At 36.9% G+C, this 12,586-nt stretch overlaps 1 protein-coding gene across 4 annotated transcripts in view; it reads left to right on the forward strand.

Moving 5' to 3' along the window:
* The window catches only part of POLR3B (RNA polymerase III subunit B), an 82,063-nt gene that overhangs the window by 39,087 nt on the left and 30,390 nt on the right, over positions 1-12,586 (forward strand). For all 4 annotated transcript variants that reach the window (XM_061988916.1, XM_061988917.1, XM_061988919.1 and 1 more), the window contains 4 exons: positions 871-945; positions 1,710-1,808; positions 5,345-5,472; positions 12,226-12,435. In XM_061988916.1, the coding sequence (XP_061844900.1) occupies positions 871-945; positions 1,710-1,808; positions 5,345-5,472; positions 12,226-12,435 (512 nt within the window). The remainder of the gene's footprint in view (positions 1-870; positions 946-1,709; positions 1,809-5,344; positions 5,473-12,225; positions 12,436-12,586) is intronic.

The following is a 12,586-nucleotide window of genomic DNA, read 5'->3' on the forward strand; positions in this document are numbered from 1 at the left end:
TATCTGGTCAAGAGATCCAGAGTATTCAGTGGCAGAGAAATTACTTTTCCATTCAGAGCTAATATTAGCCATTCTGCAGGTGTGGGGATGCAACAAAACTTCTTATTTGTAAAATAAAGACAAGTGAAATCATGTGGATTTCCAGGAGTTTAGCAAGTTTACTTTGTGGCACCCCCCACCCTGCAATTGTTCAGATACCCCTATTAACCATTAGTCTTCAGACAGTTATTTAGACTTCAGAGTGTACTCCACAAGTATCTTGTAGCTATTTGCTGCTCTTTATAAGAGCAGCTTGTCCAAATAGCAACAGCCCTTGACGTTTCATTCTTGCATGCCATCCTTTGTGTCAGTGTTTTTCTTGTGGTAAGGAAGCCTTCAGAGATCCGTGTGCTGTTGAAATTTATGGATTCATCTGAAGTCACCCATAGCAAATGCCTGTACTTTGCCTCATGTAAGTAACAGTAAAATATGTTCTTGCATGTGGACATTTGAGCACAAACTCTTCACTCAGTGTTGTATGAAGTCCTTGCAATATCAGTAGAACTTAATGCCTTTCTTAGCTTTGTAGCCTGGAAAATAAGGTATCTTTTATAGCCATCAACAAAATGTGTAGGTAAAACTTACAAAATGTTAGTTTAAAGATTTAGAGGAGGGGGAAAAAAGGCTTCCTCCTCAAAACTGAAATTTTAATTTTTCTTGCACACTTTTTGGGTACTTTGTAGGCAATATATCAGCTCAGGGTATCTGTGTATCAAACCAAGGCCTGAATAATCACTGATTGTATTTATGTGGCTATATCAGTCAAAGGTGGATACATTTTTAAATTGGTTTATAAAATAAGTTGTGCATTATTTCTTTCTTTAATTGTAGACCCTACATAATAGTCAAGAAGCAAAAACCTGCAGTTACAAACAAGCATATGGAGGAACTGGCTCAAGGATACAGGTAGACGATTCAAGTAGATATTATTCGTCTTCACTACATAAATATTCTGTGGGAATACTTCAGTCTATACTGAATACTCCCTTATATTAATTACTCCTATATTAAATACTTGTCCAAGATATCAATTCTTAAGTGTTTTCTTCTTAAAGTGTAATAATGTCTGGCCATCTTATTTTGTTACTGGTATGAAATTTGGTGATTATTTGGTGATTATAAATACATCTCACAGCCTCATCTTTCCACAAGTGGAGGACCTGAGGCAGTATCATCCTTCTCCTGACTGAGAAATCAAATGATTGAAGTAATACTGATTTAACTGCCCTAAACTAGGCACATTCAGAATTAATTTTGAAACTCTTTGCAAATTCTTAGTTTGGATGTTTAAAGAAAACACACTTAGGCAAAAATGTTTAAATTTAGCTTTAAATTAATTTTGCAGAACCATCACAATGACTTACTAGATTCCCCTTGTATTTGCCCATATTTATAGTGATGATAAGTACATACAGGAATATCTTATTTAGTTGTTCAAATAAGTAACACTGGGCAGACTGTGTGAAGCAGTGAAATGGACGAGGGGGCTAATTTAAAAAAAACCCACAGTTTAAATATATAAAATGCACAGAACTTCTAATGTAAAAAAATTTTCTCTAGTTTAACTCCTACACATTACATTCCTTCAATATATATATGGTATAGTTTTATTTTTGCAGAAATATAAGAAAAGACAGCACTTCTAGTGTAGTTTTTAAATTTAACTCTAGGAACTTTGAAGACTTCTTGCACGAAGGCCTTGTTGAATATTTGGATGTGAATGAAGAAAATGACTGTAACATTGCACTGTATGAACATACAATTAATAAGTAAGTATGCATTCAGACTATACACTGGTAGAGGAAAAACTTTCCACCGTGTGACTCTCTAAAATGTAAATATGTTGATAATGTTACTGTTTTCACATATACACACCACACCGCTTCCCTTGCTCATGGCTGAAACAGCTCCAGATTAAAGCTAAAGAAAGAAATCTTTTTACACACTTTCCAAATTACCATGGGTTAGTTACAAGAAATGGTTTAGGTTTTGGAGGATCTGTTCCTGCTTCTAACTCTCAAAAATATGAAATAAAGGTGTATCCTCTGTTTCTTTACATTGGGAGCTTTTTTTTTTTGGTTTAAATCACTGTGCTGCATGTCATAAGTAATTTTATACAATAGGAATGCAGAAGGCAAATGATTCCACGTGTTAAATGATGATTTTAGCACATCATGATTGACATTTGGAAAAATCTCTCCTATGGCTGTAGAAGGATCCTAACCAACCAGCTTACACTAAATGTCTGAAATATTGTAATGAGACATTCCTTTTGACTTTTGGATTTATAGTAGACCCTGATAAAAATGTCTGTATCATTTTTTTACCACAGATGTTAAACCCATTCCTGTTATGTGATTTTCATTTAGAAAGACTTCCAGATTTGCTGTTTTCCACATATATAAAGGACCTGTTCCTTTGCATTTTTTTCCTCTGTTTTGTGACTGATTAAAGAGTCCACATTAAGGGAAGGATTCTTTTGAGTCCTATCTTTTTAGGGTTTTTTTAAAATGTTTCTCTGGCAATGCTTTGTCAACTATAGACTGCATATAAGGTGTTTGAAGTTACCTCCTTTAAATGTTTGATCAGTGGATTTATGCATAAAAAGCATTTTGTAAATGTTCTGTCCCGGTCAAGTACTCATGGAAGCTAATAGAAATACTTCATTGATTTCAGTGGAGCTGGATGAGACCTTCAGTTATCTTTAATGTTTGCCAGATGAAATGCATTAACTCTGCTAATTAGATGGTGTTGCTTCTGCCCAGGCTTTTGAAGACTATCACTTTAAGAAATTACTCTTACTTGCTCTTGGCTAGTTCTATATCCACCAGAAAAGAAGAGCTCACACAATTACTGTAATTTGTGCCGAAATTCAATAACTTCTGCAAAGCAGAAGAGCTGAAAAGATGTAAGTTACAGGACACCTGACTCAGCTAGGAGGACTAACGAGAGCGTGTCACATGAAATCTGCGTTTAGTCAAAAATAGGAAGAGATAGTGAATTCCAATGGACTAGTGTGAGGAAATGATTCCACAGTAACTGCCAAAAAGTTTGGGAGATTCTCGTCTTATCCCTCAACTTGTTTTGAGTTTAGCTTCAACACTTGTAGCTAATGGTACCGTTTCAGCTTGCACCATATGAGCACATTGCTGCTTAAGTTTAGTAATGATACTCCCTACATCCTGAATAGCTGACTTGTGTATCTCCTTCCTCTCACTGATCATCTTGCATTTTAAATGGTGTAGCCATGTTGGTACAACTTGTTCTGGTAATACAACTGATACAATCCACTATTGTGAAGTATCCTATTAACATTCCTGCTTTTGTAATGGAGGCTTCTTTTAGCTACAGCAGCCTGTCTTTACCTTTCCAATCCAATTAGAGGTTTTTTCGTTGGAGGATTTGACTCTATTTAATGTGTTCAATTTCTTCCTTGCCCATTTGTAACTCTGATTTTCAAACTCACAAGGTTGCCTTCCTTTCTTGGGTCCATTTCTGGCAGTGGCATTTTGACTTGCAGAAACTGAACCACTATCTGAAGTTTGAAGATCTCTCATTAACATCATGGAATAGGATCTGCATATGTTGCATCTTGGGTTGACATAGGATTGACCTCAATGGAAAAATACTTGTGCTGAATACCTTATCTGAAAATGTATACATAGTTCCATGCACTAGCACCTTCTGTGGAAATTCTGACTTACTGACTTACTGTCAGTAAGTCTTAAGCCTCTTGTTTTATTGTTTGAGGAGTGTCAGCAGTTCTGTGAAGTTCCACAGAACTGGGGAAGCAGTCTGTGCTTTAAGTTTGCTATTGGCTCTTGAGACCATTTTGCAATTACTTGACTGCAATTGGGATTCTATCATTGATATTTTCTTAAGACAGGCTTTAATTAACATAGCTGCTTTTAATCAAGTGGAGAAGAATAGTAGCTATCCCTCTGGCTAGCAGGTGATTTTTAAGTTGCACAAACATCTTTGTGATTTATAAAGATTTCTGGAACTGATAGATAATTTCACTAGGCTTGCTCCTCAGAGTTTCTATATTTTTTTTTCAGATTTCTTTTTTTCTACTGGTACATATGTTGGTTATGTAAGTTCCTGCTGGTCCTTGTCTCTAGTCTGTATGTAGTTCTGGGTAATTCCTCGGCTTTTTTTTTTTGAGCTTTTTTGAGTGATGTGTCTTTTGAGGGTTGTCATAATAAACATTTTTCCCATGTTGCCCTTTGCAAGGTCTTAAAGTTTAGTAATCAAATTAATTTAACTAATTAAAAACAATCTTCCAAAAGAGAGAATTCACATCTTTAATGATGAGATTTTTCAGAATGCAGTGCATTTATGTGTGTGGGAGAAGCAATATATGCCTACACCCAGGCTCTATGTAGTAACTCCAGAACATTGTGAAAGATATGATTTGGATAGGTTTAGTTATAATTATCTTTATTTCAAAATTCCCCATTTCCTAGTTACTTATCTTGATTTAAAAAGCAGATCTGCTCTAGCCAAGCTTTATTGTGCACTCCATCCTTAGTTATTAGTCACTCCACTTGCATCCCAAAGCACACTATGATTTAATTGTCTTTATTGAGCATGAACTTCCTCCTCTGAAGCTCATGCCAGGTAGAACAAATTTTGTTCTCTTTCAGTCTTTACTCCTTGTCTCTGTCTTTTTACTTCTCATCAGTACTGCTTTTTAACAACATAATCACTTCCAAAATATTTGCAGAGCTTTTCAAATAGTGTTTTATTATGCTGTACCACCCATGCCACTGGATCTGGTTTGGACATGGATGTTTTGCCCTCTAACTGGTGTTATATAACCAACCTTGGAAAATTCAAACTACACTTCCCCCCCGCCCCCAATACTTTGAATCTGTCTTGCTCTTCATTCCTCCACCTCCCCAGTTTATTTCTGGATAACTGAGATTTGTAATTTGATGTGGAGGATTCTCATTACATAAGAAAGCATTCCTTAGGGCATTTTGGATCTTACTGTAAAAAACTAGTGTTTTATTGTCTCACTGTTCTCCTGCAGATTGTTGTTACTGGGAGGATTTTTCTCCATGACGGAAATTCATAAATGGTCATTTATTTCTCCTTCATTTCTTTTCATGTTGAAACACTTAAAGCCAAAAGAAAGTAGTTTGTTTTGCTTAAAAACAAAAATCCCATAGTGAATCCAGATTTTTATGTCTTATGTTTTCCTGAACAGAACTGAAGTATTATGACATACTACTAAATTAAATAAATTCTAGTTAAGATGTCTGTTTACAAAGCTGCTGTAATTGGTACTCTTTCTTTTAAGAGATACAACACATTTGGAGATCGAGCCTTTCACGCTTCTTGGTGTCTGTGCTGGGCTGATTCCATATCCTCACCACAACCAATCTCCAAGAAATACCTATCAATGTGCCATGGGGAAACAAGCAATGGGTAAGGCTCTTTTTATTCCTTTTTGGGATGGTGTGTGGTTTTTGAAGCCATGTATCAAAAGTGACAAAACAGAGAAATTCCTTCCTTCCTAGTTCAGATAAAAGGCTTCCTAGAAAGAGGAAAAGAGCACTTCTTCAGCTTTGAGGAGGAAAGAATTTACCTCTGAATGTTGGAAAAATTAAAATGAAAAATATACCATTAAGTTTTACTGTTGGTTTGGGTTTGTTTTATAATTGTAATGACTTTAAAGTTTTCACCATAGCTGCAGGATTGGCAAAGTGATTTTGTTTCTCTTTATGTTGGAAAGTACCGCGTGTTTCCAGACAAAAAGAGTTTAAAAGTGTTTTTGCAAAGACAGAGCAGGAAAAGAGGAGAATTTCCCTGAATAATTGAATAGGTGCCCTAAAAATAATTAAATAAATAGTTACATTGACATTAGAGACTACTAGTTACTTGAACACTTCCTGCAGCTGTACCTTAAATTTTGAGCTTTTTATGTTTTGGATAAAGAAGACAAGTAAGGATCCGTCAGCAAAATAACTGAAAGTTAATTTCCTGACCACGTTAATAATTGATTTTACAAACGCAATAGCTGGTCATTAAAAACTCCTATTTTGTAAATTTGCTGTTGTGAATAATTGTCAGTAAGTTTGTTCTAATCCTTCTTTTAATACACAGCTAAGCTAGCATTAAAGCATCCAAGTCATACAGCCCATGATCAAGCCAGAGTGAGTCCCGAGAACAACCTGACCAAGTAGTACATCAATTCAGACAGCTGTATTCAGGCTTGTGCTGTACATGCCAGTTTTATGTTTTGTATTGATGGCTTGCTCACAAGTTGAGAGCTACAGTAAAACAACTCTGTGTCAAGAAGAAAACTGCCACTTCTGTTAGGTTACTAAACCATTTGGTTTGTGCTCTGTGTCTGAAACTGAAACATTGCAACTTTTGTGAGACTTTTCCAGCAGAATTAACAGTGAAGGAACTGCCTTGTGCTGAACTGTCATGCTCAGCTCATCAAAATAGCAGAAAGTAGCAACAGATGCATGTCCTGCCTTTAGAGGGAAAAAAAAGGGGAGGGGGGACTGGAAGAAGAGCGATGCAGTTTTTTTTTTTTTCCTTACAGTTTTCCCCCATCCCATTATCTTTCCCCCACCCCCGAGTCTCTATTTTATGACTATTAGTCTCAGAAGGTTTGGTTAGTTACCACACACAGTTAAGCAGGATCAGTGTGTACAGAAAGCCAATTCAGTATCTGTGGAGTTCTTTTGTAGTTTTCTGTGTGAAGGTTTTTTTCCCGTTTTGTTTTGAGTGTCATTTGCAATTCATTGTCTGTGTTTTCTGAGGTTGGTGTATTCAGCTGCTTTGACCCTAGGTCTTGCACATTTAGCTCCTTGGATACAATCCTCTGACGTTCCTGCTGACGCTAGGAACACAAAGCCATTGAATATCTTAAGCAATAAAAAAAGCCTTTGTTTCGGTTTGTTATGACAAAACACCTGACTCAAAGAATAAGCAGCTAGATAAAAGTACATTTTAAAAGTTGGCACATGACCTGAGCTTTATTTTGCTCAGCCTGAAGTATCTGCAAGCACCTGAAGCTTTTTGTAATAACCACTTTAAAAAAAGCCACTATAAGTGATGATATGTAGAGGCAGAAAATATTTTTGTCTACACTTATTCATCAAGTGAGACCTTGAGGATATTTCTGAAACGTTGCACTTTTTTTTTTCTGTTTGTATTCTGTTCATAGAAGAGATGTGATGTAGTGCTTCAAAGCCCCACCTTGAAGTAGCCATCCACTTTTCTTGCCCTCTTTCCTTATTCTGAAACTAGTCCAACATTGCCATGTGGAAAGTCTCATGTCCAAGTCCAGTGAATCACTCACTCCGCTGTCAAAACCTGGGGGCATGAAGGGAGCCCCGGGGCTCAGACTGAGAAAGGAGAGCCTTGTGCTGCTCAACACTGACCCCATCTGACCGGGACAGCAGTTTTGGACAGTCTTAGCTCTTTTTTTTAAGCAACATCAAGCTAGAGAAAGGTGTGAAAACGCAAGTAAATGGAGGGTGAACATCAGATCTTGCAATAAGGTCTATAATCCAGTATCCCTGACAAGTGTCAGGTTTGAAACTATTAATGTTTCTGCAGGATAACATTAAATGTCCTGAAAAATATCTCCCTTTCATGGGCAGAATGAATCAACTTGTTGGGAACAAGTATTATGCTTAGTGAGCAAACGGGATTTCACTGAAATTGAACTGAAATCATATCCCTCTGGTTTGACATAGATAATCTGCCATATGTTGCAGGTTGATCTGTAAGACTGAGAGAAAGTTATGATTAGGTGGCAGACAGAACAGCAGCTGCAAGAACCTCAGTTGAATGTTGACATTTTGGTGCAAACTTGACTGTTATATCTTAAAATCTAGGAAGTATTTAAGACTAAAATACAAGAGTCCATACCGTTTGCATTCCATGAGTTGCTGAAATAAGGTTTGAGAGAATCAAAGACTCCTCCAATTAGAGAAATAACTTTAAGTTGAGCTTTTCGATTCCATTAAGATACAGAAAATCAGTCAGTTTTACACACTGTACCTCTGTGACTGTGAAGCGTTGTATAAAAGTCTAATGTAGGAAATGAAAACATAAGACATCTTCCTGCCAGTAATCCACCATATTGCACATGCACATGTGCATCTGTGAAAGTAGTGGTGTGGGTACACAAAGCAAGCTGCAGCTTCAACCCAAATGTCATAATGCAAATCCTGAGAAAGGAGAATTTGAGTGTTAATTATTACTTGAACACGTGAAAGAGCAGAAAGTATTTGAGGGGAGGGTGGAAGGTGGGTGAGAGCTTTGTTGCAGAGGCTTAATGCTGAAACAACTTCTTTGATATTACAAAAAACCCCTCTAACTCTATCATGTACATTCTGCTTCTGTGAAATAGCAATGCTCTCCATAGGCTCCTTTGCCTTATGTTATAAGCAACTGAACGTGTTAAAACTTGAGAAGACAAATGTGCTTCAGGGAATCTAGTGCAGGTGATTGCTGGCTTTTGACAGTTGTCAGAGGCTTGTTGGTTGGCTGAGAGTTAAAGTGCTCCCAAATTTTGTGCAGCTAGCGTGTTGGCAGATAATTGAAACAAGCGTCAAAGCAAAACTGGCTGTTGGTGGTCATCACAGCTGGACCTGGGTGCTTTGTAGTCAAGGCTCAGTTCTACTGCTGCTCTTTGAGGAGCAGCATTTGTGCTCTGCAACACGGTCTCTTTTTGCCAACTCTTCCCTTTGCTGGTAGCAGGCACAGAAGTGCTGAAACAGAAATGAGCCAGGCTCCAGTTGAGCCATAATCTTTTCAACTGACTTCTTAATCTTTTCTACAGTGAAAAGAATATTTCAACTGTTGAACATCCAGATCACTTACTACGTGTACTGTGAAAACCAATCTGAGCTGGGTTGGAGCCCCCTCAACAAGATTCAATACAGCATTTAAAAACCGTACTCCTTTCTCTGCTGGTTTGTGCTCAAATAAAAGGATAGAATAGCAGAAAATCCATGGTGAAATCAGGGGACACACAGAAGTACAGCAATTCTGTCCTATTGGCATGTACAATAATAGCGCTTTTGGCTCATATCTTAAGTAGATTGATTTCTGTATCCTCATTAACTTTGATCGTACGGTTTAATGTTGCTGTAAGTAATAGACCAGGGGATTGGATGAAGTTTTATTTCAGCTGGCTGTTCTGGTGTGTTCTTAAAACTTTCTGCATTGGCATATTTATGCTAAACATCAATAGATAGCATTTTTACAGTGATTAGTTGACACTGAAGAATGATCAAATAATATAAAAGAAAAAAAAATAGCTTGTCAGGAAATGGAAAATTGGAAGGAATGCACATGTATGTTCACAATATACCAAGCACTGAGAAAAGCAAGAAAATGATCCTTGTTACATCCAGGTCAACCTTGTGGGTTTTGCTTTAAACAGGGCTAATTACCAAAGGAAAAAAAAAATGGTTCTTGCTGTTGGGATGATTATAAATGTGGGTCATTGTGAGCAGAGCTTGTTATGGTGAACTTTAATTATACTTTACTTTTGCTTGAATGTTTGGCTGAAGCAAACAAGGGCTCTGTTCTTTCAGAGAGAAAACAGAAATAAAGCTAGTGACTTCCTTTCTTTCAGCAGCCACACAGAGGTCTCGTCTCAACACCAGTCCTCAGAAGGAGAGATCTACTTTTTAATTTTAAATAAGCAGATAACGATTTAAGGCTGTGGTTTGTTAGACCAGTCTGGAGAAGGCATTATTTATATCAATTAGGATAAGTATTGTTGATGTATGTCATGCGTTTTGGCTAATTTATTTCACCCATGTTCTTGAATCATTCTCTAACCAGTTGCTTTCATGCTAGGAGATCCATCACTGAGGCATATGTATATGTTTTCTGTTTGATTCAGCTCCTGGAGAATTGCCTGAACACAGTCTATTATTCAGGCTTAAAGCCTCAGTAATGTCAGTGGTTCATGGCTTCTGGTCTGATACAAACACTAACAATCCTGTTAGGCTTATCTGAACCTCTGATAAAAATGGCAACTTTGAAGCAGCATCTGAGAGAAATAATTTGCATTACCTGAAATATGTAAAAGTGTCATCTGTAATCGTTGATACATAGGGGACTTCCACAGATTGTTACTGGGGTATAAAAGACAAATTTAGCTATGATCAGGTGCCCAAGACTTCATCCCATCTTAACATCCCTAACAAATGAACCACAGCAGGCACAGCATATAAGCATCACATAGGAGAAAAAAATGGCAAGCATTTCAAAAGTGAACATTGGCGTGACTCACTCAGGAGAAGATTTCTCTCAACAACGGTAAAGTGTACATATCCATGGAACTTTTAAGATGACTTTTACAGCAGATAGCCTATCTTGAAAGAACAGCAATTATTCATTCTAAGTACAAAGGGAAAAATAGTCTAAACCACTATATTTTTAATTTGGAAGTAGATTTTTTTAACTGTATAGCGGGAAACCATTTATTTGTTTGTTTGTTTGTTTTAATCTAAGTACAATGAATGTAATGTCTAACACTTAGGCTAAGAGAATATCAGAAGTAATAGGGCCTCCAGACGGTAGGCCTCATGGGGAACTCTTCTGTGTTGTCAAATCCAGGCCCTACCAGCTTGCTTCTAGCTGGAGATGGAAAATATCGCTCAGAGATGATTACTTTCCAGGAAAAAGGCAGAAAAGCAACTGCTCACAAGCAATAGACAAGTAAAGCCTATCAAGTCTACTAGATCTTCATCACTATTTGAAAATACTGTGCCCATGCCTTCAAGTTCACTTTCTAGAGTGAAGAAAAGTCCAGACATGCAAGAGATAACAGCTTATTTTCAGACAATATCTATTGATATATCCTTCTCATCCTTGAGGAAGTTAGACCTGTGGTAGTTTAGGAGGGAGAGGGTAGTGCCAAGGACAGAATAGGCCTTTGGAAATGCTCATGGTGTTGCCTGGTTTTAGGTAATTGATTTCTAGACATCTTATTTAAATGCAAGTATTTGGAAGTTGCATGAAGTTCCCTAAGAGCAGATTCATGCTCAGCTGTATCCTATATTCTGGCTATGTGAAGTCTTCATTATACACTGGCTGCTTTCACCTTTCCTTGAAACCAGTGAGCTTCTGAAATTGCAGGAGAAAATGGAAAGGTGGTTTTAAATGACTTGCCTCCTAATCACATGTACTGCAGAATATTTAGCACTTAAAACTTTAAAACTAACTTTTCAGACTTTAATTTCATAATTGCTTAGAGACATAGCATAGTCTTAGTACAGCAAACTCTAATAACATATGATTGCCTTAACTTTTGTTCTGCTGCACAACAGTTTATGTTTCCCTGCTGGGTGTTAATTATTTTTTCCTCAGATTTCAGAAGACATTTTGGCAGTCTGATGGGACAGGGCCAAAAATTTCAGTCTCAAGCTGGGAGGTCTATACAAAGGACTGAATTCTGAACTGTAAATTTAAAATTAATTTCATGTTAAAAGACAAATATATTGTGAGTTAACTTCTACTGGGGTATTTCTAGCAGTGACAACTCTAATTTCAGAAAGTAAATCAGTCTTGGCTGCTGTAACTGTGTGCTTTGTTCATGCTTTGTGACATTTAACATAGGCTGTTGTTGAACTAATTGTTGCCCAGAAAAGGAGGAAATATGATGTGGAAGACACAGAGCTTGATCCACAGTTCCTTTTGAATTCAATAGGAGTCTTTCTATCGATTCTCATGAAATTTTGGATCAGGTCTATGGAACACAAATTCAGTTCTCAAAAAACCCCACCTCTATGGCTATTAGAACAATAAAAGCAAGCTTCACACTTGCAGTTTTATTCAGCGTCAAGAAATCTTATTTGCATTCAGTCATATAGGACCTGGCTTTGATTTCTTTTATTGTTGTTCTTTTTTATTTGATGCTTAGGTTTTCCCTGTTTAAGAAAAAAACACATTTCTTTCTGGGAAGTTTAAACTAAGAAGCCACTTATCTCTGTCTTTAAATATAGTAATGTTAAGTGGTTTTCATTTTATAATTTTTTTTCATCCTTTTCTTGAAGAATTTCTATTATTAAATCAAATATTTCAGCTTGTGGTTTTAGTTAACTTGCATTTTGGTAATTTTTTTAGCCAAAACATTTCTAGGAAACTCACTAATATTCAAGCACTTTTGGTTTTCTTTTGGTTTTCTTTTACATACAGGTACTATTGGATACAACCAAAGAAACAGGATAGATACCCTTATGTATCTTCTAGCCTATCCACAAAAGCCAATGGTAAAAACAAAAACAATTGAACTGATAGATTTTGAGAAACTGCCTGCTGGACAGAATGCCACCGTCGCTGTGATGAGCTACAGTGGTTATGATATCGAAGATGCTCTTGTCCTAAACAAGGCCTCTTTGGACAGAGGTAAGAACCATCAATTCTTGCCCACTTCTCTAGCGTGTGTTCTGGTTCATGTTTTATGCCTTGTGGTATTAGCCTGTAAAAACTCTTATCGCAATTATGTACAGTACATCTCCAATTGAGAAATCAAGTTCCAAAACTGCTTTGAATGCTT

This window comes from Colius striatus, chromosome 1, assembly GCF_028858725.1.
Source record: "Colius striatus isolate bColStr4 chromosome 1, bColStr4.1.hap1, whole genome shotgun sequence".
Taxonomy (NCBI): domain Eukaryota; kingdom Metazoa; phylum Chordata; class Aves; order Coliiformes; family Coliidae; genus Colius; species Colius striatus.